General features: G+C 40.4%; 1 protein-coding gene and 1 non-coding gene across 3 annotated transcripts; one reads left to right on the forward strand and one right to left on the reverse strand.

Annotated features, from left to right (window-relative positions):
• Positions 1-83: 83 nt before the first annotated feature.
• DNAJC12 (DnaJ heat shock protein family (Hsp40) member C12) lies at positions 84-16,967 on the forward strand. Of its 2 annotated transcripts, XM_089510519.1 has the most exons (6): positions 84-99; positions 3,531-3,690; positions 9,032-9,110; positions 12,400-12,539; positions 13,850-14,045; positions 15,442-16,967. In XM_089510519.1, the coding sequence occupies exons 2-6, from the start codon at positions 3,613-3,615 to the stop codon at positions 15,534-15,536; spliced, it is 588 nt and encodes a 195-aa protein (XP_089366645.1). In that variant the 5' UTR covers positions 84-99; positions 3,531-3,612; the 3' UTR covers positions 15,537-16,967. The 2 variants fall into 2 exon arrangements, with proteins under 2 accessions (XP_089366645.1, XP_089366644.1); XM_089510518.1 differs by lacking the exon at positions 84-99 and having other exon boundaries at positions 3,273-3,690.
• Positions 16,968-21,103: 4,136 nt separating this feature from the next.
• On the reverse strand, positions 21,104-21,185 carry TRNAS-UGA (transfer RNA serine (anticodon UGA)). Its single transcript has one exon. It is a non-coding gene; the product is annotated as a tRNA-Ser (tRNA).
• Between the last annotated feature and the right edge of the window lie 5,319 nt (positions 21,186-26,504).

The following is a 26,504-nucleotide window of genomic DNA, read 5'->3' on the forward strand; positions in this document are numbered from 1 at the left end:
ACCTCCAAATCCTCTTGTTATCAACAGCCCTGCTCAGGTCTTACAAACTCAGGGCTGATTTTTTGACTGCAGCCTCCATTCTGATTAATAACAGCCAAGGTAAAGGAAATCTTTGAACATCTCAATGTCTTCATTGTTTTCTTTAAGGTTATATAAATAATGTGTTGTCATAATTTTTGTTTTCTTGCTGTCCAGCTGTAACCCTACCTTTGCACTTTCTTCTTTGACTCTCTTTCATAGTTGTTCCAAGTCTGTCTGCTAGTAGTATAATGTCAATTGCATATCTTAAATTGCTGGTGTTCCTTCTTCCAATTTTCACACTTCCTTCATCAGAGTCGAACACAGCTTTACATATGATATGTTCAGCATACAATTTAAACAGAAAGGGTGATAAAATAAATCCTTGCCTGACCACCTTGCCAATTGGAAATCATTCTGTTTTCTCCATATTCTGTCCTAATGGTGGTCTCTCATCCTCAGTACACGTTACACATTAGGATATGCCCATTTCTTTAAGAATGATCCATAGTTTTTCATGATCTACACATTCAAAGGCTGCTATAACCAATAAAGCACAGGCTGATTTCCTTTGGAAATTACTTGGTGCACTCCAGTGCCAAATGTCAATATGATCCCTAGTGTCTCTTGCTGCAGGAGTGCTGCAAAGCCGCAGTGAGCTGGCTTTTTGATGCTTCTTTTTGGGCTGTCAAAAAGCCGGATTGGGACCACAGTGTGTGGTTGTCATGGCCCCGATCCGGCTTTCTCCCCTTCAAAATAATCTGTTTCGCCCCCTAGACATCTGACATTTCTGGTGAATAGGGATTTGATTTGAGACAATCCCTGGATGGTTGGGCAGGAAAGGTGAACAGGAACATGTCATGGAGTGAGGTGAAGGGTATGGTCTCTGATTGCTTTGTGATGGGACACCCTTTGTCTCCATTGCAAGAGGAAAATGCAGAGTCTGGAGTGTGTGTGCTAAGTGCTCAGCAAACCCATTTCTTTGTATCTAGGTCTCACATGCATAGTTCACAATACCTAGTATTCATTTGTGGTCTCACAGCAAAGTACATACCGGAACTGACCCGGCTTAGCTTCCAAATCAAATGGGATCTGGTGCCTTTAAAGTATTTAGACCAAAGTCCAGAGTACTACAGTCTCATTTAATAGTCTTATCTCCTACTTTTATATGGGCAGTTTTATTATTTTGATCAGTGGAAGCTTTAGGTTTGTTCCAAGTGCATATTTTGTCATCACTGTTGAATCTTGGGAGTTGTATCTTATCCTTAACTACAAAACTATGTGTGTCTATGGCACTCACTCCACTCCAAGAGTATTGTAAAGATGCAGAAGGGATATGCTAAGTGTGAAAAAATAACAACCGTCCATCTAGCATTGCTGGTTCTATTGATACGGTCTTCAAGGACTCCTACTGTTACTGCCCACTCCTATGGAAGAAGATTTAACATGGTTAATGTACAGGTACACACTGTGGTTTTGAATGGGAATAACTGCATATTTCTCTTGCTTCCAACTTTTACCATTTTCATGCACACTTGATTTTTTTAAAATGTTTTTATATTTTACATATTTTTATGTACACCTGAAAGTATTTAACTTATACCCAACCTTTTCTCAAACAGTATACAAAGGGCTCTTGTAAAACCTTTGAGACTAACTGAGAGAAAGAAAGAAGTTGGTAGCATAAGCTTTAAGTTGGCAGCATCAGCAGAAGCAGTTACAATGATGGAGCTCTGTTGTTGCCACTTATGATGGTGCAAGATCTCGACTGGTAGTCTATAAACAAGTGCTTTAATCAGAGCACTTTAAAAAAAAAGGACGTTGGAAGAACATTTTGTCTTCATCTGTTACAACAGCAAATATTAGATTTCATCATCTTCTACGTCACACTTGATAGTAAGTTGTAAAAAACCAAAACCCAACAACACTGAGTAAATATAACTAAAGGTAGTGTTTTGTAATGGTGTTGTCAAAATAATGGCAAAGCTCTATCCTGATTTTGGTATTTCTTCCCTTGTGTTTTTTGTTGTGTTTTTTTATCTTTCGTTAGGCACCCTCCAGGAATACTTCTTTAACTTGCTATGCTAAAATTTCTGAATTGTGTTACTGATCATGTTCCATCTTTGGCCCTGGATTTTTAACAGAGCTATAAACAATATGATTAAAATACTCCTCATTCCAGTTGAATGGAATGCAATCCAGCCACATGGAATTTTCAGGAGTTTGGGGCTTTTTGCACTCCCTTGAAAAACTCATAGTCGTAATGTAACATTCAAACCACTATGCCACACTGGCTGTCTAACCTGAAGGTACTCAGCAACAACAAACATTTAGAAAATATAGGTACATGAGGGTGAGTGATGGAATCGCACATAAATGCTTACATGTTTAGTAAGGCAGTTTGGATTGGGATGTGGCTGACTGGAATTTCTGAGAAGTACATATTCTGTGAAATGCACAAATGGTAGCATAGGAGAGCAAGCAACAAAAATTAATCTGGTGCAGAACCCTTCATGATTATGCTGGAAGAAAGGAAATCAGCAGTATCAAAGGAAGACAATTTTTAGTTGAATGAAAAATATACAGTTGCACCAAGTTGTAGGAAGTAGTGGCAAGCTGTAGCAAGATTAAGGAGTCCAGTCTGTTACTATACAACATCTAGTATATTATTTTTTTAGATGTACTGTGTTTTCAAGATCAGCTGTGATTAATTTTGCCTGGCATCTGAAGTATGTGACTGTGTCATCTTCCATAGTGTTCCTTTTCGTACCAGGGACAGTCCAGAAACAACTGTTTGCAAACTCCAGCTAGTCACTAGTTAGTACTTCTATGTTGCGATACTTTTCATCCAAATTTAATTTAGCAGTGCAGCCCTACACTAGTCCCAGTGGAAAAATGATGCCTGGACATGATATTAGATCAGAGAAATGTATTTATTGAAGCAGTGTGAAAGCAGCATTAGCAACCTGTACATCTGTTACATTTCTTGTTTTCCTATAACAAGGCTGTGTGTATGTATGTGATTAGTACAGCATAGTTGTATGATGCATTATTGTCATCATTTATCATCATCATCATTACTGTATCACGTATTATTAGTATTGATTAGAACTTGGAAACAGAAGTCCTAAAGGTATGCTATTGCTAGCTAAAAAAAAACCTTTATAAAACATATAGGAGCTCTTATTTTTATAAAGCCCAACATTACAATTCATATTTAATTTGCAAAACTAACATTCTTGGAAGAGGAAAGAAAAACTGGAAGGGCTTTCTAGTACCTTGAAGCTATTTACAAGCTATCAACCACCCAGCACTATTAGTTTGGAAATACCTGTGCAAACTGCAAATCCCATGGAGCTTTGCAATTGTAAACAGTGTTTGTGGATTGTTTCCACCAATAACAGCAGGCTAATTCAGGGGAGTAACTTGGGAGGGTCGAATGACATCTCAGTGTATAAAAGCAACCGTGGAGAAGTAGCATCATTGCATGTCCTCTGCTTTGGTTTCAATAGCCCTTGACTGTTCAAACAGTATTCTTCAGTCTCCTTGGATTTCACATTAAAGAGAACAGAGAACGCAAACAGGTTGAAACAAATGGATGCGATTCTGAACTGCAGGCTGGAGGAGATGGAAGATTACTACGGCTTGCTAGGCTGTGATGAGTTGTCTACAGTAAGAGTTGTTCTTTCTTTTAAACCCCTGTTGATTTCTTTGCTCTGTGTGTGTGTGAGTCAGAGTGAATTATTATTATTATTTTGCTCTTCCACATCATTTTCCCAATCCTTGAATATTTATTTTAATAACTGATAATGTGGTTTTCACCAGCCTTTGGGATTCAGCTGATGTAACCACCTCTTTAAATTTTTATTGAATGTACACACCTCTGTTTTTGGTAGTATAAATATATTTATTGGACTATAGTATTGAACCAATGTAGAGTAGTGGTTTGAGCATTGGTCTATGATTCTGGAGAGCAGGGTTCGAATCCCTGCTTCACCCTGAAAACCACTGGGTGATCTTCAACGAGTCACACTCTCTCAGCCTCAGATGGCAATGGCAAACCTCCTCTGAAGAAACTTGCCAAGAAAACCTTGTGATAGATTCACCGTAGGGTTGCTGTCAGTTGGGAATGCCTTGAAGGCAAGCAAGGCACACTACACACACATCATGTAAGCTTGAAGCACTTCTGAATATCAGCTTTGAAAGTTGCTATAATACAATAGCACAATATGCATGCTTATTCAGAAGTGCTAAGTGGAGGCACCCTTTATGCAAGGTGCATAGAACCACACGTTCACTGTACATGTTAAAGAAATATTTCAAATTTGAACATTTTTTTATTGATCCATGTGACTGTTGACAATTAATTTTGTGGAGAGCAAAACCTCAGACGTACATTAGTGTTTGATATTCACTTGAACGATTAATGACATTCACTGATGAGTCTGACAAGAATAGTTAAATTCCAGGAAAGACTGGTGTGCTCTAAATTTGTGATTGCAGTAGTTTAGGATTTCTAACTTTCCTGCCATATTAATGAACAACAGCTTAGATGTGGCTAAAAATGTATTGGCATTATTCGTATAAAATGATTTAAATTGCACCAAAAAACCATCCAAATTTGCACTTGGACAGGGAAAGATAACCTCCCGTAGCATGAAATAGTGCTCCAAATGTTTGCTGAGATAGCTTCCAGCAAGGGCTGCTTGGTTTTGTTAGGTGAAAAGTTGTTCTGGATTTTGGAGTTATAAGATGCTGTGTTGGATCTACTGCAACAATTATTTTCAACCAAACCAAGTTGACATCATAAGTCATCTGAAAGAAATTGTTTTACAATAGCTTTCTGCTGGTTTTGCAATGTGGTCTTGCATAAGTGTGGATGTGTACAGTGGAGTCTTGTTATATGCTGGGGTTTGGTTCCAAGGTCTCCTGTGTATAACAAAATCCGTGTATGCTCAAGTCTCATTAAATATAATGACATAGCAAATTGGTGTTCCTTATAAAAAATGGAAAATCAAGGTTTTATATTTGAAATTTATACTTTTGGGGAACATTTTCAAACCGTGTATGCTTGAATCCGTGCACAAAAAATCAGTGTATAAGAAGGGCCGACTGTATAATAAAGAAGAAGCAGGTGATGTATATTGGAAGCAGGGGTAGAAAACATAAGAGATCATCAGGAACCTGTGATCCTATTTTCAGTGTTTGGTTGTTGTTAACTGTCCTTTAGTTGCTTCCAATACATGGCAATCCTGTGGATGAGACATCTCCAAGACTCCCTGCCGTCCACTGCTGTGCTTAGGTCCTGCAAAGTCATACCTATGACCTCCTTAATAGAATCCATCCATCTAGCATGGAGCCTTCCTCTCTTTCTACTTCCCTCTACCTTTCCTAGCATTATTGTTTTTTCTAGTGAGTCTTGCCTTCTCATGATGTGTCCGAAGTATGACAGCATCCAGGGAGATTTTTGGCTTGATCTGTTCTAGGACCCATTTGTTTGTCTTTTTGGTTGTCCACAGAATCCTCAGTACTCTTCTCCAGCACCACATTTAACTTTTTTAAATTCAAGTAGTAGATATAGTCATCCTTTTGTTTGTGCGGACTTAGAATCCGCGACCCTTGCTTACTTGTGAGGGGCAAATGGAGGAATTTAAAAGGGGGTGTTCATCCGTGGGGGCACACCACCATTCAAGCCAATAGGGCTTGAATATTGGCAGATTTAAATTTTCACGGGGGGGGGCGGGGGCAGGAAGGGGGTCTGGAACGGATCCCCCGTGAAAACAGAGGAAAATATAAATAAATAATAAAATTTTATTTATATACCGCTTTTCTAAAAATCAAAGCGGTTAACAACATGTGCAAATACAATCTAAAACCATCAAAATACAAAAATCATATAAAACATCAGAACACTTGTATGCATTTGGGTTTAATGTGCTTTTCACAATGCTTGCAGAGGTGGTCAAGAGCGCCTGTTATCAGCTTTGGCTGATACGCCAGCTGCGCCCTTTCCTGGAATTGGATGACCCCTCAAAACGGTAGTACATGCATTGGTAACCTCAAGACTTGATTTTTGCAATGCGCTCTACAGGGAGCTAACCTTGTCCCAAGTCTGGAAACTTCTTCTGGTACAGAATATGGCAGCCAGGTTGATTACAGGAACAACTAGGAGTGAACATATTACACCAATACTGAAGTCACTCCACTGGCTGCCTATTAGTTTCCGGACACAGTACAAGGTGTTGGTTATCACCTTTAAAGCCCTACATGGCTTGGGCCCAACCTATTTAAGGAATCACCTGCTTCCATATAATCCGTCTTGTACACTCAGATCCCCTGGAAGGAATTTATTGCAACCCGTAAGGACTAAACTGAAGGCGACCTCCCAGAGAACCTTCTCCACTGTTGCTCCCACCCTATGGAATGACCTGCTGGATGAGATCCGCCCAATATGCAACCTAGCTTTAAAAAAGCGGTCAGGATGGATCTCTTACAGCAGGCTTTCCCGGAATAGCCCCCAGCTACATATAGATTCCCCATACTTGGAGTATTCTGTATTTGTACAATTCCGGCCATTATGAGTTTGCCCACTGCTTTTACGCTATGATATTCTGTGATTTTAATATACATGTGTTGATTTTAATGTTTGAATTTTAATCTTAGAATGGTTTAATTCCTTTTTAAGGGGTGGTTGTATATATTTGTTTTATTGTTATCTCTGTACATCTGTATTATTATTATTATTTTTATTAACCTTTATTTATAAAGTGCTGTAAATTTACACAGCGCTGTACATACAGTCTTTTTAATTAGACGGTTCCCTGCCCTCAGGCTTACAATCTGAAAAGACACCACACAAAAGGAGAAGGGAGTAGTGGTGGGGAAGGGGATGAGGTCCAGGAGTTCCTCTCTACCTCCGAGGCCTGGACCAAGGCAGATGGACTGGAGGGAGGGCTTGGCTTCATAACGGATGATTAATCTTCATCCAGGGAGGCAAGTGACAGTTATGCAAGGCCTGGGAACGCTTCCCTGAACAGGATGGTCTTCAACTCCGTTTTGAAGCTGGTGAAAGAAGTGATGGCTCTTGCTTGTGGGGGAAGAAGGTTCCAGGAGTGAAGGGCAGCGAGTGAAAAGGGGCAAATCTGAGATGGGGCAGAGGAAATCCTGGGCTGGGACAGTAGACCTTGACTACCAGAACAGAGGGCCCTAGTGGGAAGGTGAGAAGAAATAAGGTCTGATGAGTAAGGGGGGGGCCAGCCCATGGAGGGCTTTAAACGTCGACAGCAGGAGCTTATACTGGATGTGGAAAGGGAGGGGGAGCCAGTGAAGGGATGCCAACACAGGAGAGATATAGTCAGAGTGGTGGGCGGATGTGATAATGCGTGCAGCTGAATGTGACAATGTGGATCGGGTCTTCCTCTTTATCTGCTTTTTTGCCTGCTGCCCTTGCCCCTTCTCCTGAAGCCGCTGCGGTCATTCCCTCGGCCAACTCTATTTGTGCTTCTCAAGTCCAGTAAGCTTGGGACACTTCGTGTATATATTCCATAAATTCTCCCCAGCTCATGTTGTGAATCCTCAGTGAGATTGGTCCTACGTATGTTTTTGCTGAACTATTTAGCCCTTGATACATATCTTGAATGATTTCGACATCGTTTAGCACTGATTGTCCCTCTCTATTCAAGCGTATTATTCTGGACAGAATTCCCAACGTTTTCTTTCTGGTTACATAAGTGTCAGGGGACTCCTCGGAGAGTTGGACCTCACTCTGGTATCTGGTCTTTAGGATGGGCCCTGGCCATAAGATCTGCACCATTCTAGTTATCTAGTCGGGCAGCTCTAAACTAGCCAGATCATAATTGGATACCATTGCTTCAATGGGCCCTGAGTAACTAGGATTTATGCACAGCCTAGCCACTTGAGTTAAATCCTGCCCTTTTGCCTTGGAATAGAAAAGGATTATCGTGGACATCCACTGAACTTCTGTTTGGGGGTTCAATTGTATTATTTTAATTGTTGGAAGCCGCTTTGATTGTTTCTTAAATAAGCGGGATATCAATAAATGTTTTATTTATTTATTATTATTATTATCCTGTTTTTTTGGGTGGCAAACCATTTACCATGAAGTCTGACCTTCTGTCCATGGACTGCATTCAGAATAAATAGCATGTAAACTGAAGTCTTTGAGCTTTACTCTGTTACGGTTCTTCCTTTGCTGTTTTGATAAGATGAGCACCAGAGACTCTTTTTTTGGGTGCTTCCACCACAAAGGTGATATAGGCATCTTCAAAAGAAAGATACTTCTTTGTTATAGGTCCCCTCCTGCCATCACCCCGGTCTGTGGTATGTCATCCTTAGGAAGAGTCATTTGGGAGATCTGTTGATCAGTATGTACATTAAGACATCAGGCTAAGTCCTGTCTAAACATCAGATTAAGACCTTTCCCTGCAAGCGGGTATTTAATATTTTTTTTTCCTTTTATTGTTAGCCCTATTGATGGCTTTAAAAAGATCTTTTCAGGTGTTTTTGGTTGGCATTTTTTTTACAGATGGGTTTTTTAAATTGTTGTAAACTATTCTGAAGGAACTTGCCAGTTGGGCAGCATCTACATTTAAGAAATGAATAAACAGGTATTTATTTATAGTTCCAGCTTGTCACATTCTTTCATCTTACCTATATAGGTGTAGGAGGAAATTAATTTACATCCATATACACGATTGTTTGATGTGAATACACATGCTAGGAATCTGGGACCAGTTGCAGCTTTTTAGTGTGCAAGAGTATGGGTGTGCGTACATGCATACATGCATGGTATTGCTATAACAGAAAAAAAAATACCTAAAATGGACCTATAAGTCAATGAATTTCATGTGCGACAGCACATAAACATTAACATTCCCCTACGGCACACACTTGCATCAGTAACAAGTGGCATGTGAAGTGGCCCTTTAGTGTGGCTTCTTTACTGCCGTGTTATTAACATTTGTATTCATGTGTGGTTTGTATGTGTGTCTAGGTCGAACAAATTATTTCAGAATTTAAGGTGAGAGCACGTGAGTGTCATCCCGACAAGCATCCTGCAAACCCGCAATCTGGTATGTGGCTTTCACTTTTCCCTATTATAAACATTGAACAGATGGCATTATGTAGAGCTGAGAAGCCAGTTCTAGTGTCAGGAATTTGGAAGTGTTTTAAGGGGAGGCATTTTCCTTATTCTGAAAGAGTAGTGAAGTACAAATGAGGAATTCCCTTGTGTCATCACTTTCCTGCTCAGAGGAATGTTTTTCATCTGCCTGCAGCCTCCATCTGTATGAGAGAAAGGTGGAATTGGGTGGTCCAAGGATGCATGATTTTGATGGGGGGGGGGGGGGGCTTTCAGTCTGAACTGTTCAAAAACTGTCATAGTGTAGACCACATGTGACAACTTGCCCACACATTGATTTTGCCTTTTTTACATCGCCATCCATTCTGCTCTAGTTTGGATCTAATAAGTTCTTCCTTCCTGCCATGGGATTCATAATGTAGATAAGCACACATTCTGAACCCCAAAGAAGAAATGTTGGATGGGATATTTTGGAGTGGAGATGCAATGGGGCATCTGCCATGCTACTCAAAGCTCCTTCCCAATTTTAATCTTTCTGTTTCTTTTGTAAGCAATTTTCAGACTCTGTTAATACACATTTGTATGTAATGAGTAGTTAAATAAAGCAGGAAGCCATGGCAATACTGAGATTTATGTAATGAGGAGTGAGTAATCTGTGTTCCATCTACAAAAACTAAGCCAAGTGTGTATATCTTTTTTACTTTGTATGACCTACGTCAGCTAGGATATATTAAAAACTAACTGCCATGTCCCTCTTCCTGTTCAAGAGTTTTTAAAAGTCAAATTATTTCCTGTTCAAGAATTATTAGATTGTTAATAAATAAAATCTATTATTATTATTAAATGGGAGGGAGGCAGAGTAAACACAATGGGAAAACCAATCTTTATTATGTTGGGTGGATGTTCGTCAATCCCTGTTAGCATTTGAATTCAGTGCATTTCAAAAGGAATATCTATTTTCCTAAACTGGTGCACATGAATCATCAGCATCATCTCTAGCATCGAGAAGGTGACTCACAGATGAACTATAAGTCTTTGTAACCTTTACACATATGGGTTACTAAGGATGTGGTTTCGTGTTTCTGTTATAACCGGGAAATTTTTTATTTACACTGGAAAAAATTGAGCACTATAATATGCTCAAGTTAATATTTTGTTGTATGCAAATTTAGCACTATGCTGTAGTACATCTAAACAAGTTTCCTCCAGGGCTAGATTGGAGATTATCCAATATGAAGAAATTTTGGCTAGCTGCTCCATTATAGTACCATTATGCAGTACAGGGTATAGTGCCATTGGAGCTACGCTTCCTATTCCCTTTATATCAGAAAAGACTGTCCTTTGTGACTAAACCAACTCTGCTGTCTCATGGCTACATTTGAAATCCTGAAAACCAACCAAAATAATTTTCCTTAAGTTTCGCACTGATGATAGTGGCATGTACCCACAAGAAAAGTCAAGCATTGCTTTCCTGTATGGTGAAGGAAAGAAAGGATTTGATATGCAAAGTGAAGAATAAATTCCAGCAAGAACTATAATCTCTTCACTTTATTTTGGTTCTAATTCATTTTGAGATTTGTCATAGGTTGTCCCTCTCTAGAGCTACACTTTCTATGTATGTTTTCAATTGCCAGTTAATACTTACTGTTTGTAAGTGGACACACATTTTCTCATTATTCTGAACCAATATTTTGGACCTTTCCTTTTCAGGCCCATTTTTCCTATGGCCTAGTCTACCCATTATGGTTGCGATCCAATGCATATTTATTTGGGCGTCAGTCTTATTGATTACTGTGGGACTGACCTTTGTGTAAAAATGCATAAGATGAACATTAGAAAGTGTTCAGTGTCATTATATATATATATATATATATATATATATATATGAGAGAGAGAGAAGGGGGGGAGAGATCGCTTTCCATACTGTACACATGTTAATTCTTCACCATTGTCACCATTAATCGAACAGGATTTTCTGATTTTGGAAATGATACAAAACTTGCTTGCTACAGATAAAATCAGGCTAGGTTTAAGGATATTTCAAAGAATATAAACCTGTCTATGCTTACTGATCATGCTGGTTATATATTACCTCCAGTATCAGTGTCAGTATACCTTTCAGTAGCAATTGCTGAGTGTCAGTATGGTGTAGGTATGGTGTAGTGGTCCGTAGTGTTGGACTAGGACTTTGGAGACCAGGGCTTGAATCCCTGCTCAGCCATGGAAACCCACTGGGTGACCTTGGGCAAATCACACACTCTCAGCCTCAGAAAACTTTGTGATAGCCTTAGAGATGCCATGGAAATGACATGATGGCACACAACAACAATATCAGCAAATTGTGGGGAATGTAGGAGAGTGCAATTGTATTCATATTGGCCACTGTGGGCACAAGATAATGGACCAGGAGGTGTGTATCTATATACCACACATATATAGCAGTTTCAATCTACTTCAGTTGTCCTTGCTCCATCCTACAAAAGCCCAGGATTTTTAGATTTGTAGCATAATTAGAATTTTGTGATGCAGAATTCCATTGAATTCTCCTGAAATACTGTATAACAAAGAATTTTCTCCCAAACTACAAATCCCAGGAGTCCATTAGTGTGTCAGATGATATAATTGTACAGAGTGGATACATCCCAGGGTTCTTCATATGTTCACAGTGAGCATGGTGTAGTGGTTTGAGCATTGTACTAAGACTCCAGAGACCAAGGTTCAAATTTCCAGTCAGCCATGGAAACCCATGACCCTAGGCAAGTCACACTCTCTCAGCCTCAGAAGAAGACAAAGGCAAACCCCCTCTGAACAAATGTTGCCAGACTCTTTTTAGAATTGCCATAAATGGAAAATGACTTAAAAGCACACAACAACAGCAAGAAATACAAGTAACAAACCCCTATAAATAGCTTTCAGTTCTTTTGAGTGATGTTCAGAGGGCACAATATTTCTGTTTTTGTTTGTTTGTTTTGGTCAGTACAGATGTTTGGAGTATTTCTGCTTATTTTCAAAACTGCTTTATAAAAATGGGAGCTCTGCGTATCTGTTTTGACTGAATATTGATGTGCCTCTGAAAACATGACCTGAGGCTGGCACCTAAGATTGCATAGTAGTAAGCCAAGTACACTGCTTCACTCTGTATATTAAATTGTCTGATTGAAATAAATCAAAAACAACATGTGATGTTGATTATTCAAATTAATACAAGGAATTAATATAATATAGACTTTAAAAATCTGTAAATGTGGTTAAAAACATTTTCTTCTGTGTCTGGTTTATAGTGGAAAAATTTCAGAAGTTACAGCAAGCCAAAGAGATTCTTACCAACGAAGACAGCCGAGCCCGATATGATTACTGGCGGAGAAGTAAAATCACAATCCCATTCCAGCAGTGGGAGGCACTGAGCAACTCTATCAAAACAGTTAAGTTTTGCTTTATGCACCTGTCATTTCCTGGGGAATATAATAGCTATCTGCATCTGTATAGTACTATCTCTATCTGTATATACAGTCTTAACCCCTCCAGATGTTCTTGATTTCGGCTTCCAGAAACTACAGCCAGCATGGTCATTGGTTAGGAGTTCTGTGAGTTCTTGGAAATCAAAACACCCAAAAGACAGATCTTTGGTTGACACCAGCAGTCACCAACCTGATGTCCTCCAATCCATTGTCCTTTCTCTCCTTTCTGATCCAGTCATCTACATTCCCATCCTTTGGGATCACTGATCTACACTGATGGGTAGTGGCTTTCTAGGCTTTCAAGACAGGTAGATTTTCTAGTCCTATTTGGAGAGCCAAGGGTTGAACCTGTGAGCTTTTGTATGCAAAGCTTGTGTTCTGCAATTGAATAACTGCTGCTCCTTCTGAATGAATCTCAGCAAGCATTTGGGGACAATTTCAGTGAGAAATTCATGACAAATGCTTTAAAAGCAATGAAACCAAATGCTCATATATATGAACAAGGAAGTAACAGATCATGCACAGACTTCTAAATAAAATTGATAACAATGAACAAACTTTGCCAAATACATATTGCCTGCTTGAGCACAGATCTGGTTTTCAGAGCATATGCAGAGGAAATATCCAGCAGAGCACTTGTAGAAAATGGGTCTCAGAATATGATTTTTTAAAAATTGCTGATCTGGATATTCCAAGGAGACACGTGAATGGATGGTGCTGCTCACAGATCACCAAACTGGTGTCTTAACATATATGGACTGCTATGGGCCAAGTCATTGTTCATGGTAGTCAAATCAGACTTATTAGCAGGTTACTTCTACCTCCTTCATGGTGCTAAAATTCAATTACAAAAGAACCAGCTAGTCTTGATCAGATTAGTTGTTACAAAAATGGAATTAACTTGAGAATTTAATTTTGTGACACAGTATGAACTTTTCAGCAGGTGTGCTGAATCTAAGACACTGTAGGTGGGTGGACCTCATAATACAGTTTTTCACAGCCTCCAAATGACAACTTCTCTGAGTTTGCTGACTTAGGGAATGATTTGAGAACATTGTTCAGAGGCTCCCAAATTCAGTACTTGGCATGTTCACAATCTGTATCTTCTCATACCTGCAGCTTCATAGAAATCCTTTTAAAAGAGCGCTATGCTCAATGGGTGTGACTCTCCCAAATCTGCCTGCCTCTGGGTTGTTCTTTTGCTGTTTTGTTTTGTCAAGCAAGGGCAGCAATGATACAATTCATGAATGCCACATTGTTGTTTCCTGTTTAGTCAATGCACTGGGCTGTCCAAGGTAAAAAAGAGCCAATGCTGGAAGCTCCTGATTTACATCTTAATGATAAGAAGGCTGATGATAGCTTCCGGAAGGAAAAACACAGCCCTGGTGAATTGTTAGACAAAAAGGGGCTAGAAGATATTGCTCCCTCTGATGAAATCTCACTTTCACCAAAGAGCCCTGATTCCCCAGGTAAGTGACCTGTGACACAAGAAACGTTGCTGGTAGATCATTGGGACTAGATGCAGGTTGGCAAAATATGCAGCCTCTCTACTATTCCTTTGAGTGTCATTGGAATTTACATGTGTCTCAGATATGCTTTTTCTGATTGTACCAGGTCCATGTAAGCTATATGGCCTCTGTTCCGCACAGCCCACCCAAATGCCCCACACAACAAATCCAAGGGTGTCATAAGCCTTGTGGGTCCCTCCTGCTTCTGTCTGAGTTGGATGGGACTTCTAGAGGCGATCTACACTGCCATCCCCCACTGATTTTAGCACCTTTTTTCCTACAGTAATTCTGTGGGAAATTAGTGAGGGTTAAACTTGCACTTTCCATCTATGACTGTAGAAACTGAGGGGCTATATAGATTGTCACTTTGTGCTGGCCTGTGGGTGGGGTGAGGGCTGAGAGTCCCCATGCTCTGAGCCCTAACAGCGTCGCCCAGGTGCCATTTTTGTGTGCACCCTGCTAGATGGCGTGTGCATGATGACACACCTCTGGCATTGCATCCAAGCCGCATTATCACACAGGGATAAGTGTAGCTACTGCCTTTGTGCCTTAAACATGATGTCATAGCACTGCTCTCCAGCTCCATTTCCACTTTGTTTTCTCATGCATTAAGTCTCAGGATCTCTTGAGTCTCTTGTTGTTGGAACCTCTGAAGCAGCAACAGAGCTCCCCATTGCTAAAAAAAAGAGTTTTCTGGCAAAAAATCTGTTAGAATCACACCTCTAAAGGCTGTGGTTCTCCTATTCAGGGCAGCGTTCCCAGGCATTGCATAATTGTCACTTGCTATTTGATGTTCTTTTGTTGTCTGTTTTATTGAATCATTTCCTGTATTGCTATGTATTTTATATGTATTATCCTACTAGAGATGCCCCTTCCCCACCACCACTCCCTCTGTGTTGTGTCTTTCTAGATTGTAAGCCTGAGGGCAGGGAACCGTCCAATTAAAAAGATTGTATGTACAGCGCTGTGTACATTTACAGCGCTTTATAAATAAAGGTTAATAATAATAATAATAATAATATTAGGCTCCAAATAGCAGCCAGAACACTTCTGGATACTTATCAGAAGAGATAGTGCATCCTATGGGGGTTTGGGGAGTGATGGTGGAAAATGGGATGAGTGTCACTCCTGGATCCTCCATGATTCTCTGTCCCAATCAACAGTGTCTTATTGCTTTCAGAATGAATGATGAGCAGGAAGTTAGTGGTTTCTATATTAAAAGAAGTTTTAATTCATTTTCACTTTCACATTTATTTCACATGATATTTTATTTCACTAATGTGAAGCGAAGTACCATTTCCTTTGTATTGGTTGATTGTTTTCTCCCACTTCATCATTGCCCTTTTTTTTCCAATAGGATTTTCGGATCTAAACTGTTGGCACCTACGTTTCCGCTGGTCTGGTGACACACCATCTGAACTCCTGCGCAAATTCAGAAACTATGAAATATGAAGCAAATGACCAGATATGTGTAGATGGCCAAATAAGTGTTGAAGCTTATGTTCACCATTTCAGTATTTTTGTATATGTATATGCCTATGAATATTATTTTTTTCACTATATATTTTTGTAATAGGTGCCTTGTCACACATTGCTGTATGAAAGACTGGCTGTTTTCAATTGTGGACTTGGCCTTTATCTGCTGTGTTTATTCATTATTGGCACATATAATTTGGGGATTATCCCCCTTTAGCACCTTCTTCCTGAGGCTCACTGTATATGTGGTTTGTTCTCCAAGTTCAGAAAAGTACTCATACAGCAGCCTGTTTCTCTGACTTTTTATCTTGCTATATCCCTTCCTATGGCCTTTGGCTCTTCAGTTCTGTCATCCTCCTTCGCCCAAACACTCTTGAATCGCTTGTCGTGTTTTTCCTTGATGTTCCAGACAAATGCTGGAGAATCTTTCCAGTTTAGCTGTTCCAAGATACTTTTATTTTTCTCTCCTCTGCCCTTTACAATCTGTGTTTGACTTGGCCCTTCAAGACTTAAAGCTATCAGACTTGCTTATTTATTTTCCAGTGACCATTCAAAAACAAAAGAAAACAAAACAAAAACAACACTCAAATATAGATGAGAAAATTATGTGCCACGACAGACATCTTTCACCAATTGAGGGAATAGCTTTTCTAAAAATGTGCCATTTTAAAAAAAAATATGGTTTTTTGTTCTTGTTTCTCCATGTAATTGCATGTTGTATAGTCTTCTGTGCTTTATGTTCATTCTACTGTATTGTATATACTATACTATACTATACTATACATTATACTAGCCAGTGTGGTGTAGTGGTCTCAGTGTTGAATGTTGAGAGAGCAGGGTTTGACTCCCTGCTCGGCCATGGAAATGCACTGTATAACCTTGGTTGCGTCACATATTCTCGGCCCCAGAAAATCCTAATAGGTTTGTCTTAGGGTTGCCACAAGTCAGAAATGACTTGAAGGCACACAACAACAACTAAATCCTGTACTTTATACAATACTGTGCTACTGAAACTATTGAAGCAGCAGCATTGTTGCAGAGTTAGCACTATGTTTTCCCACCTAGTTTCCTGCTATGCCGAGGAGTTTAGGAATCCACCAAACAATGCTGTCTCTAAGCAGGGGTCAGCCCTGCTTAGTACTTGGATAGGAGACTGCCAATAAATACCAAGTACTGTAGGCTATATTTCAGAGGAAGGAACTAGCAAAATCATCTCTGAGTATTCCTTGTCTCAGAAAACTATATGAAATTCATGGGGTCACCAGAAACCAATAAGTGACATGAAATCACATATACAAAACTTATAACCATAGCTGTATTGTACAAAAATGTAGCCTTGTCTTTTTCTTCTATTTTATTGGTTTCCTTTGCTTTAATAAAGTCAGTTATTTTTGCCTTATGCCTGAACTTTGCCTATTTTTTGTTTTCCCCCCCTCTTAACTTTGCTTAATGATTAGAATTAATCACAGTACTGGGAAAGCAGGCATGGCTGGAAAAATACAGTAGCTTTCCCTTCATCTGCCTTTTTCTTGGCTGTAAACATTCCTTTCTTTTGCTATGTGAGTACATGATTTACACAGAAAAGATAATGACTCTCCAGCAGGTTATGCTGGTTGGGGGATTCTGGGAATAATAGTGGGGAAAAGTAACTGTTCCAAGTTCAGACTCTGCTGAGAAAACACATGGATGTATTTTTCCAAATCTGATCAAGAACAAGAAGACAGCTCATTTTGTGTGTGTGTATGTGTGAATTTAAGAAGGACATTTTGCGCACTTTTCATCTAGTAGCTTCTAGTCTTTCTGCCTTATGCTTTATCGTGTAAAAAAGAGCTATTCAGTTTAAGTCACCCTATTTTTTTAGATTTGAAGAATTCTGTAGTTATCTAAAGCTTGACTGAGGCAGAACCCTGTAATTAATCAAAGGTAGTCAGTCAAATATCCTGGCCTTTCAGTTCATTTGGGTTTTTGTGCATATTAACCAACAATTGGAACTGAGCCCAGAAATATACTAGATGGAATGCTTACAGGTATAATAAAACCAATCTTTGGGTGCATCTACACTGTAGGAATAATGCAGTTTAACATTACTTCAACTGCCATGGCTCCATGCTACAGAAACCTGAGATTTGTAGTTTTGTGAAGCACCAACACTTTAGCAGAGACCTTGTAAAACAACAGGATTCCATAGAATGGAGCCACAGCAATTAAAGTAGTGTCAAATCGTATTATTTCTTTTTTTTATTTTATTTTTTTATTGAAAATTAAAACAAACATACAATTGCAAACACAGCTCTAAACATTTAAAGTTCAAAATTCACATTAAACAATATCCAAAGAACTAAACCTTTCCTCTTCTTTATATAGACTTCCTGGATCTCTCCAAAATAAACTCATTTTAATTTAACTGAACTCTTGTCTCTGTTGTATTTTATCTACCATTGAATTCCTTATATTAATAAACAAAAGCTTATATGCCTGAATAATAAATGGATACTGTATTATTTCTAAAGTGTAGAAGCACCTAGGTTTCAGGGAAGACCACCTAGAAAGAAGACCATGGGTCCAGGACTGCTTAGATTTATTGCCCTCCCATAAGGACCTATTCTCTTAATTCCTGTATGTGCCACTGGCTCCCTAGGCCCTTGATAACATGATTAAATAGGGATTGCTATTACTGGTGCGGTACACATGCTAGTAGTATCTTCTCAATCATCCTCAAAACTGGCCTTCTGTTAAACCACCAATCATTAAGAAAAGGCAAGCAACTGAAGAGATGGACCAATGGCACAGGCTAAGGGTAGGTCCAATGCAGGGGTGAGGGATGTGTGGTTGTCTGGATGCTGTTGGTCTTTCCACTTCCCATCATCTCGAGTTAGCTTGGTGATGGCGAGGGATTACAAGAGAGATGTAGTTCAATTTCTTCTGGAGAGCTACAGGTTTCCCATCCTTGGACCAATGGAACAGTCTGTCACCCAGGCACCCAAAATTGTCGCTTGATGTCGACAGCTAGGCACTACTGCTGAAATGGATAGATCAGAAGAGATGTAGGGGAAGCAATAACACCCAAGAGCAAGCTGCTGATGAGTATCGCAGCATCCAAAGCCATTCTTTATTGTGTAAGGCGGTTTTATTACTTGCTTTGTAATTACATCAGCTTTATAACATTTCATTCGCTGCCAGCCAACCACCCCAAATCACCTTACCGTTTCCTTTGTTATGAATTTAGAAAGGGATGGCAATTGCTGTCAGGAAATTAAAACCGTGAAATGACCGTATGACTCATCTTCAGTAGCACTTGCCACGGCTGATGAAGACTGTGCCATTGTCCCATTTCTCAAAATCAAAGGAAGCAATCCCTCTTGTGACTTAGTCACTGTGAGATAGGGATTTTGAGTGACAGACCTATTTGCTTTCATGGTACTCTGCATTATGTGCGTTGTGTCTCAATTTTGAAGGCATGGGTTACATTGCAAATTAAACTTCAAAAGCACTGAACTTATTTTATAGCCCCAGATCCCAATCTGCTCTTTGTTTTTCACAGGTTGGAGCTACAGAAGCAATTTTGTGGTTAACTGCCCTTCAGTCAACCTTGACTCATGACAACCCTGTGGATGAGACATATCTAAGGACTTTTGCCCTCCACTACTCTTTGCAGGTCATAGAATCATAGAGTTGGAATAGACCGCAAGGGCCATCCAGTCCAACCCCCTGCCATGCAGGAAATCCAAATCAAAGCATCCCAGCAGATGGCCATCCAGCCTCCGTTTGAAGACCTCCAAGGAGGGAGACTCCACTACACTCCGAGGGAGTGCGTTCCACTGTCAAACAGCCCTTACTGTCAGGAAGTTCCTCCTAATGTTGAGGTGGAATCTCTTTTCCTGGAGCTTGCATCCATTGCTCCGGGTCCTGTTCTCTGGAGCAGCAGAAAACAAGCTTGCTCCCTCCTCAATATGACTTCATTTCAAATATTTAAACAGGGTTATCCTGCAGACTCAGGCCTGTGGCCTCTCTGATTGAATCTAACCATCTGGCATATGGTCTTCCACTCTTTCTATTGCCATCTATCTTTCCCAGCACCATTGTCTTTCCCAGTGATTCATGACTCTTGAGATCTCTTCCAACTCTATGATTCTATGTCTTCTCATGCTGCGGCCAAAATATGACAGCCTCAGTTTAGTAATGTTGGGTGCAGTACAGACATCCCAAAAAGGGAGGCTTGCCGGCGTCAAACCGCGCAGCTTCCCTGCGGAGGAAAAAGTGACTTCAGTGTGGATCCTTAGGTCTAGGGTGGGCACCTATGAAAGGGGTAGGAGCCATTCCCCCTTGGCCATCCAGCAGACTGCACTGGTATGTTTCAGGTGTACCAGAGGTCCCATAACATTATTGCAAGCAGCAACCATGGTGGCTGACTTTGGGATGGTGTGTCTTCCTCCTCTGTGGTTACTTTCTTATATCCCACCTTTCTTCCAATATTGGGACTCAAGGCGGTGAACGGCAGGTTTAAAACAGTACAATTTAAAAACAGTACAGTGTAAAAATTTAAAAACAACAACAAAATGCAGTTTAAAAAACAATTGAACCATTTGAAAAGTTACAACAGTTATGAGTTAAAATCAGATATTACAATACAAACCTTAAAATTTTTTAAACCTGCATAACATTCTTTATACCATGCAGTGTATATAAACATAATACATATACACAGTCTTATATATTATTTATATTTAAATCTCTCTCTCTCTCTCTCTCTCTCTCTCTCTCTCTCTATATATATATATATATATAAACCCTATGAAATTTATGGGGGTGATCATAAGTTGACAGGAAACTTGAAGGCGCATAAATACACACACATAAATGCGTAATATATATATATATATATGTGTGTGTGTGTGTGTATAATATAATCCTTTTTATATGTGTGTGTGTGTATGTGTGTACTTTTAAGGATTAACACAAAACCTGTACATATTCTTCAAGCGAAGAAGGTGTTGATTTACTATATTTATCCTCTGATAAATGAACATGGACATTCCTGCATCCACACTGCAGAAATAATCCGGTTTGACACCAGTTTGAACTGCCATGGCTCAGTGCTATGGAATTCTGGGAATTGTAGTCTGTTGTGCCACAGCAGACTACAATTCCCAGAATTCCATAGCACTGAGCCATGGCAGTTCAAACTGGTGTCAAACCGGATTATTTCTGCAGTGCGAATGCAGCCAGCAACAAATAACGTCTGAGGAATGTGATGATAAAGCTTAAAAAGGTAAACACCTTTCATACAAAGAGCTTTAATCTTGAAGATTAATAGAAAGAGAGAGAAAGAGATCTGCGACAGTCTATAGAAAAATCATTTCTGGAGGCCTCATTTTGTTTCAAATCATGACTTCAAGTGTCAAATAAGTAGGATTTCCCATGACGACAGCCACCCATGCACGATGAACATTGATTTTTTCCCCCTTAAGACGGAGGTTTACTGTTTTAATTAATTTATTAATGAATTATACAGAGATTGTCATTAAAAGAAAGTCCTCCATTTTCGCAGCGAGCAGGGTTCGAACCTGCGCGGGGAGACCCCATTGGATTTCAAGTCCAACGCCTTAACCACTCGGCCATCGCTGCCACGTAGGAACAGCGACGCAAGAACGCATTTCACACCACCGAAGGTGGCGCGCGAAATCACCTCGCCTGTCACTCCAAGGCAAAACAACCAATCAGAAAACAGAACCCTCTCCCTTCGTCCAATCCGAACCGGACAAAGGAGGACTGTTGCCCAGGCAACGGCTCCTCCGAACGTCTGAGGAAGGGGAAAACGTTACGTTAGAAACGTTGGCATTTGAACTTTGCCTCAGGGAGCAACTCCCCTCAAGTTCCTTCACACAAACGTTTACGCCTTCCTGCTACCAATGTCTCCTTTTTATTTTGTCAAAATTAACATTCTCCTTTAAAAAAAGTATAATATAATATAATATATAATATTATATAGTATATTTCCCCCCTCCCAGCTTACTATTAAAGTTAGGGTCAATTCAAAACACACTGCAGAAATAAACCAAATAATAATGGCACAGTGCTGGGGGGATCTTGGGAACTGTAGTTTATTGTGAGCTCTCTGACAGAGAAAGCTAAACGCCTCACAAAACTACAGTTCCCAGGATTTTCTAGCACTTTGCCAAGGCAATTAAAACGGCCTCAAACTGGATTACTTCTGTTTTGAGCCGTCATTTCAATAAATAAATAAGTAAATAAATAAAAAAATGGCAAGATTTATATAAAGAAGAGTGAGGATACTTCATGCCAACTCTGGCTGCATCTACACTGCAAAATTAATGCAGGGTGACACTGCTTTAACTGCCATAACTTTTGGATGTTTTTTGTTAACATATTGCTTTAAATAGATTATTTTAGTTGGGTTTTTTTAATTTAATTTTTTTGAGGTGTTTTAATTTTGTAAGCTGCCTTGGGTCCCTTCCTGAGAGAAAGGCGGCATAGAAATTGTAAACAAACAAACAAACAAACAAAAAATGGCTCAGTGCTATAGAACGCTGAGATCAGTGTCATAAATGGCCTGTTTCTGTGGTAATGAGGCTCAGGGAGAGAAGAAAGGAGAGGCCCCAGATTTTTATTATTATTACTATTATTTCAAATTTAAACTAAACTAAAATAAAATCACTTTTAATTTTTTAAATTTAATTTTTAATTTTTTAAAAATTATCTCACACTCTTTTACACTCTTCCAGTTCCAGATATGCAAATATGCAAATATGCCACATATACACACACAGCCTCAATATGTGTGTGTGTGTGTGCATACTATTTTTTAAAAATTAATTTTTTAGTCTTTTTAAATTTTCTTGGAAAAACATCCCATTTTACCAAATTTCCACTTCAAGCACACTAAACTATCATATGTAAATACATTTAGGCTGTGCATATGATATTGTACTTTAAAGGCGTAATTTTAATTTTGCTAGTTGTTTATGTCACAACTATTACCGTTAGATTCAGTGGTATAAGAGAATAATGATTTATGAGTAACATTAGTACAAAAAACATGACTAAGGGTGTGTGACACCATGAGTTACTGCACCGGGTAACACCAACCCTAGTGATGCCACTGCTACTCCATACGTTTAATAGGGTTTCTTGGACAAGAAATAATGAAAGGTAGTTTTGCCAGTTCCTTCCTCAGGAATATAGCCCGCAGTACTTGGTATTCATTGTCGGGCTCCCTTCCAAGTACTAACCATGGTTAGCCCTGCTTTTCCCTTGAATTCAGAACCTTTTTCTCAGAGACCCCTCAGCCTAGGAGAGCGCCCCATCCTATATTGCTGAAGCCTGGTCATGGTTGCAATTGATAGAGGTTGTGCTGCAACAAGTGACTATTTAAAAATTTCCACCCAAATCTTGGATCAACACTGTATATTTGCAGCCTTGAGGAAAATGTTGGGACTGGGACTGCCTGAGACTTGCAGAGGATGACACCCACATCTCAGTGGAGTCTCTGTCCTTGGAAGTCTTTACACAGAGTTTGGATGGCTATCTGTTGGGTATGCTTGGATGGAGAGTTCCTGCATGGCAGGGGGTTGGACTGGATGGCCCTTGTGGTCACTTCCAACTTTATTATTCTAGGATTCTATGACTCCTCCTCCCCTAAAATCATGGTCCCATCAGGAGCCAAAGCTAGTCAAAGTTATTCTGGCACATGAAGCAGAAGTTTCCACAAGTGTCTCTTCCCATTTCTGGCAGTGAAAATACAATAGCAAAGTACATAGGCAACAATATGCTGACCTTTCATGACAGCCCCAAAATGCGGCCTGAGAGATGATAATCTTATCCTGCCAAATAGACAGTATGGCTGGCCTTGGTAGGAAGCTTAACATGTGGGGTCCTTTCCATCATGGTTTGGGACCATGCCCAGTCTTTGTCAATGTTGATGCTGGCTGTATCTTTCTTCTACAAGTGCAGAATTAAATACACAACTGATTCCTTGCCACCTGTTTCTTCTTCTTGTGTGTGTCGCTTCCAGTTGCAATTTAGGGTGACCCTAAAGCAAACCTATCACAGGGTTTTCTTGGCAAGATTTGTTCAGAGGGGGCTTGCCTTCCCCTTCCCCTGAAGCTGAGAAAATGTAACTCACCCAAGGTCACTCAGTGAGTTTTCAGGGCTGAGTGGGGATTTGAACCCTGGACTCCAGAGTTGTAGTCTAAAACTCAAACTACACCATGCTGACTCTTCTCCTATACTGTTCCAATTCACCCAGAATGCAGGACACCATAATCTCATTTGTAGACTGCCTATTTGTCCGAGGAAGTGCTATGCTTGAAATTAGTTGTGCGAAAGGAATAATTTTTTCAGGACAAAAACAAAACAAAAAGCAAACCACTCAGCCAACCAACCAAAAAAGCAGCCCTCCCCCAACTACTAACTAATATCCTTAGATAATGTAGTGAAACTAGTGGGCTCATTTACCCAAGTAATTGTCTAATCCAACTATTCTCTAAAATCCCAAATCCCAAAATGTGTTTTCCAGGCCTGACACACACACACACACACACACGTATGTGTATAATGAAGCTGTCAGATTGAATGGAGAGTCTCATGCACATATGCTTCACTAGAGACAGATCTTGAGACAGATAGGGACATACTCTGTTATTGCAGCATGGATGATAACATAAGTTATTTATTTCTGTCATAGACAGCTCTTTATGCTAAAAGTATTTTGCTCTTAAACTCTGTTGATCCCCCTGCACAACGGAGATTTTCTCCGTTTATCTGCTTTATATCTTTTCTCATCCAGGGCTCATATCAAGAAGTTTTCACAAAATCACATCCTTCCCAGATGCATAGTTCTTCCCTTGGGAAACTGTTTTTCCTCTTTGTTTTTTTTTTTAGAGTGAAAATCTCATTCAGAGAGATATTGTAGTACCTTTGAGATTAACTGAAAGAAAGAAGTTGGCAGCATTAGCTTTCCTGGACTTCAGTCTACTTCCTCAGATGCATTTGGTGGAAATGCATCTGAGGACGTAATAATAATAGGATTTATTTATATACCGCCCAATCACTGGGAATCCAAGTGGTTTACAACAGAAGGGATAATAGACAGTTCCCTGCCCTCAGGCTTACGTAGACTGAAGTCTACGGAAACTCTTGCTGCCAACTTCTTTCTTTCAATTAATCTCAAAGGTACTACAAGATCTCTCTACATATTGCTTCTACAGACTAAGGGGCTGAACAGCATGAGCACCAATCCTCCTTTCTTGAAGGCTGAAAAAGGAGCGGCAAGGAGCCACTCCTTTTGGGGGTGGCAAAAAGACGTCTTTTTCACCTCACCATGGTCAGAAGCTGGTTTTAAGGTGCTCTGGCAGTGTGTGGCGTATAAATGCCATGCAGCCAGAGTGCTTTTAAGCTGGCCCCTGTGTAAACAGCCAGGCAGCTTCCAGGTGGCTTGGGAGCATGTGGCATGTAAACATTGTGCTCCCACACCACCTGGAAGGCAGCACAAAGGTGTGATCTGTTTTGCCCCTAAGTTGACAATGGGTGCAAGAAAATGTTACATATTTGACATCCAGGATTTTTTTTGCAAAGAACAATCCTCTAAATGCTTTAAATTATGTGTTGGAAGTAGGGTTGCCATAGTGCCGGACCTCTAAACTGGGAAAAATGTAGGACAAAATTTTCAAATGTAGGACACACAAAATGTGTCCTACATTTGAAAATTTTGTCCTACATTTCCCCTCGCGATCGCGGTGGGGAGCGGAAGCCAAGCGGCGAGGGAAAGCCTCCACTTAAGGAGGCTTTCCCTCCCTGCCTGGGCCCCGGGCCTCGCCGCGATCGGAGGCCAGGATCGGGGCCTCGCCTCGTTCCTGGCCCCCGCGGAGACCAGGAAGGAAGCAAGGAGAGCGCCGGCGATGGCCGGGGCCTCGCCTCATTCCTGGCCCCCACGGAGACCAGGAAGGAGGCGAGCAGGCCGCCGGCCATTGCCAGGGCTTCGCTTCCTTCCTGGCCCCCGCGGAGACTAGGAAGGAGGCGAGGAGGCTGCAGGGAGGCGGGGAGGTTGGCGCGGCTGCGCCCAAGAGGCGCCACCTCCCTGCAGCCTCCTCCGCCCCAGGCCTCGCTGCCCTCCTCTTCCTCTGCATGGCCATGCGCGGTGGAGGAGGAGGAGGGCAGCGAGGCCCCAGGGTTGCCTAGCAACCCCGCTTTTCCCGGTTTTTGGCTGCACCCGTGCCGTGACCGGGCAGGTGCCGCCAAAACCGGGAAAAACCCGGTTGCAGCCGGGTTATGGCAACCCTAGTTGGAAGCCATTTATGTAAATAAAAGCATATTCCAGATTTTCTGTCACACTCAAGTGACACCAAAACCAGATTATGTTAAATATAGATAAAAGTAATCTCAAGTCACCAGAGGCAGAAGAACAGTTTTCCTAAGAGGACAGCTTTACTTCCCTGAAGAAAATGGCTGCCTTTAATACCTACGGGGAAAAGTAAAATGATGACATTTAGATTTGAGATGGAGGCCGACCTTATCCCCTAGCTATCATAAAGACAAATATTTGGGTAGTATTACAGGTGGGTGAACTCTCCCACTCTCATATGAACATAAGAAGAGCCCTGTTGGATTAACCCAAAAGCCTATTTAGTGCAGCATCTTGTTTCCCAAAGAAGCCCATATGCTGAGTATAGGGGTAAAGCCTTTCCTAGTGTTGTTTTTCAGTGATTAGTACTCACGAGTGTTGTGATTTGAGAATTAGTTATATCACCATCATGCCTAGTATCCAATTTATGGTAGCGTGTCTTCAATACTAAATTAGTTTTTGGAACTGGTATTATCACTCATGAGAGGCAGCGTGGGGTAGTGGTTTGAATGTTGAACTACAACTTCAGAGACCAGGGTTCGATTCCCCGCTTGGCCATAAAACCCATGGGGTGGCCTTGAGCA

This window comes from Sceloporus occidentalis, unplaced genomic scaffold, assembly GCF_023333645.1.
Source record: "Sceloporus occidentalis isolate IW3139 unplaced genomic scaffold, rSceOcc1.0.p SCAF_2, whole genome shotgun sequence".
Taxonomy (NCBI): Eukaryota; Metazoa; Chordata; class Lepidosauria; order Squamata; family Phrynosomatidae; genus Sceloporus; species Sceloporus occidentalis.

Excerpts from the sequence above, each read along its gene's own strand:
- DNAJC12 (XM_089510519.1), top strand. The coding sequence starts at position 3,613 with ATGGATGCGATTCTGAACTGCAGGCTGGAGGAGATGGAAGATTACTAC. Across the intron at positions 9,111-12,399 it reads TCCTGCAAACCCGCAATCTG|TGGAAAAATTTCAGAAGTTA; the intron begins GTATGTGGCTTT and ends TCTGGTTTATAG. Across the intron at positions 14,046-15,441 it reads AAAGAGCCCTGATTCCCCAG|GATTTTCGGATCTAAACTGT; the intron begins GTAAGTGACCTG and ends TTTTTCCAATAG.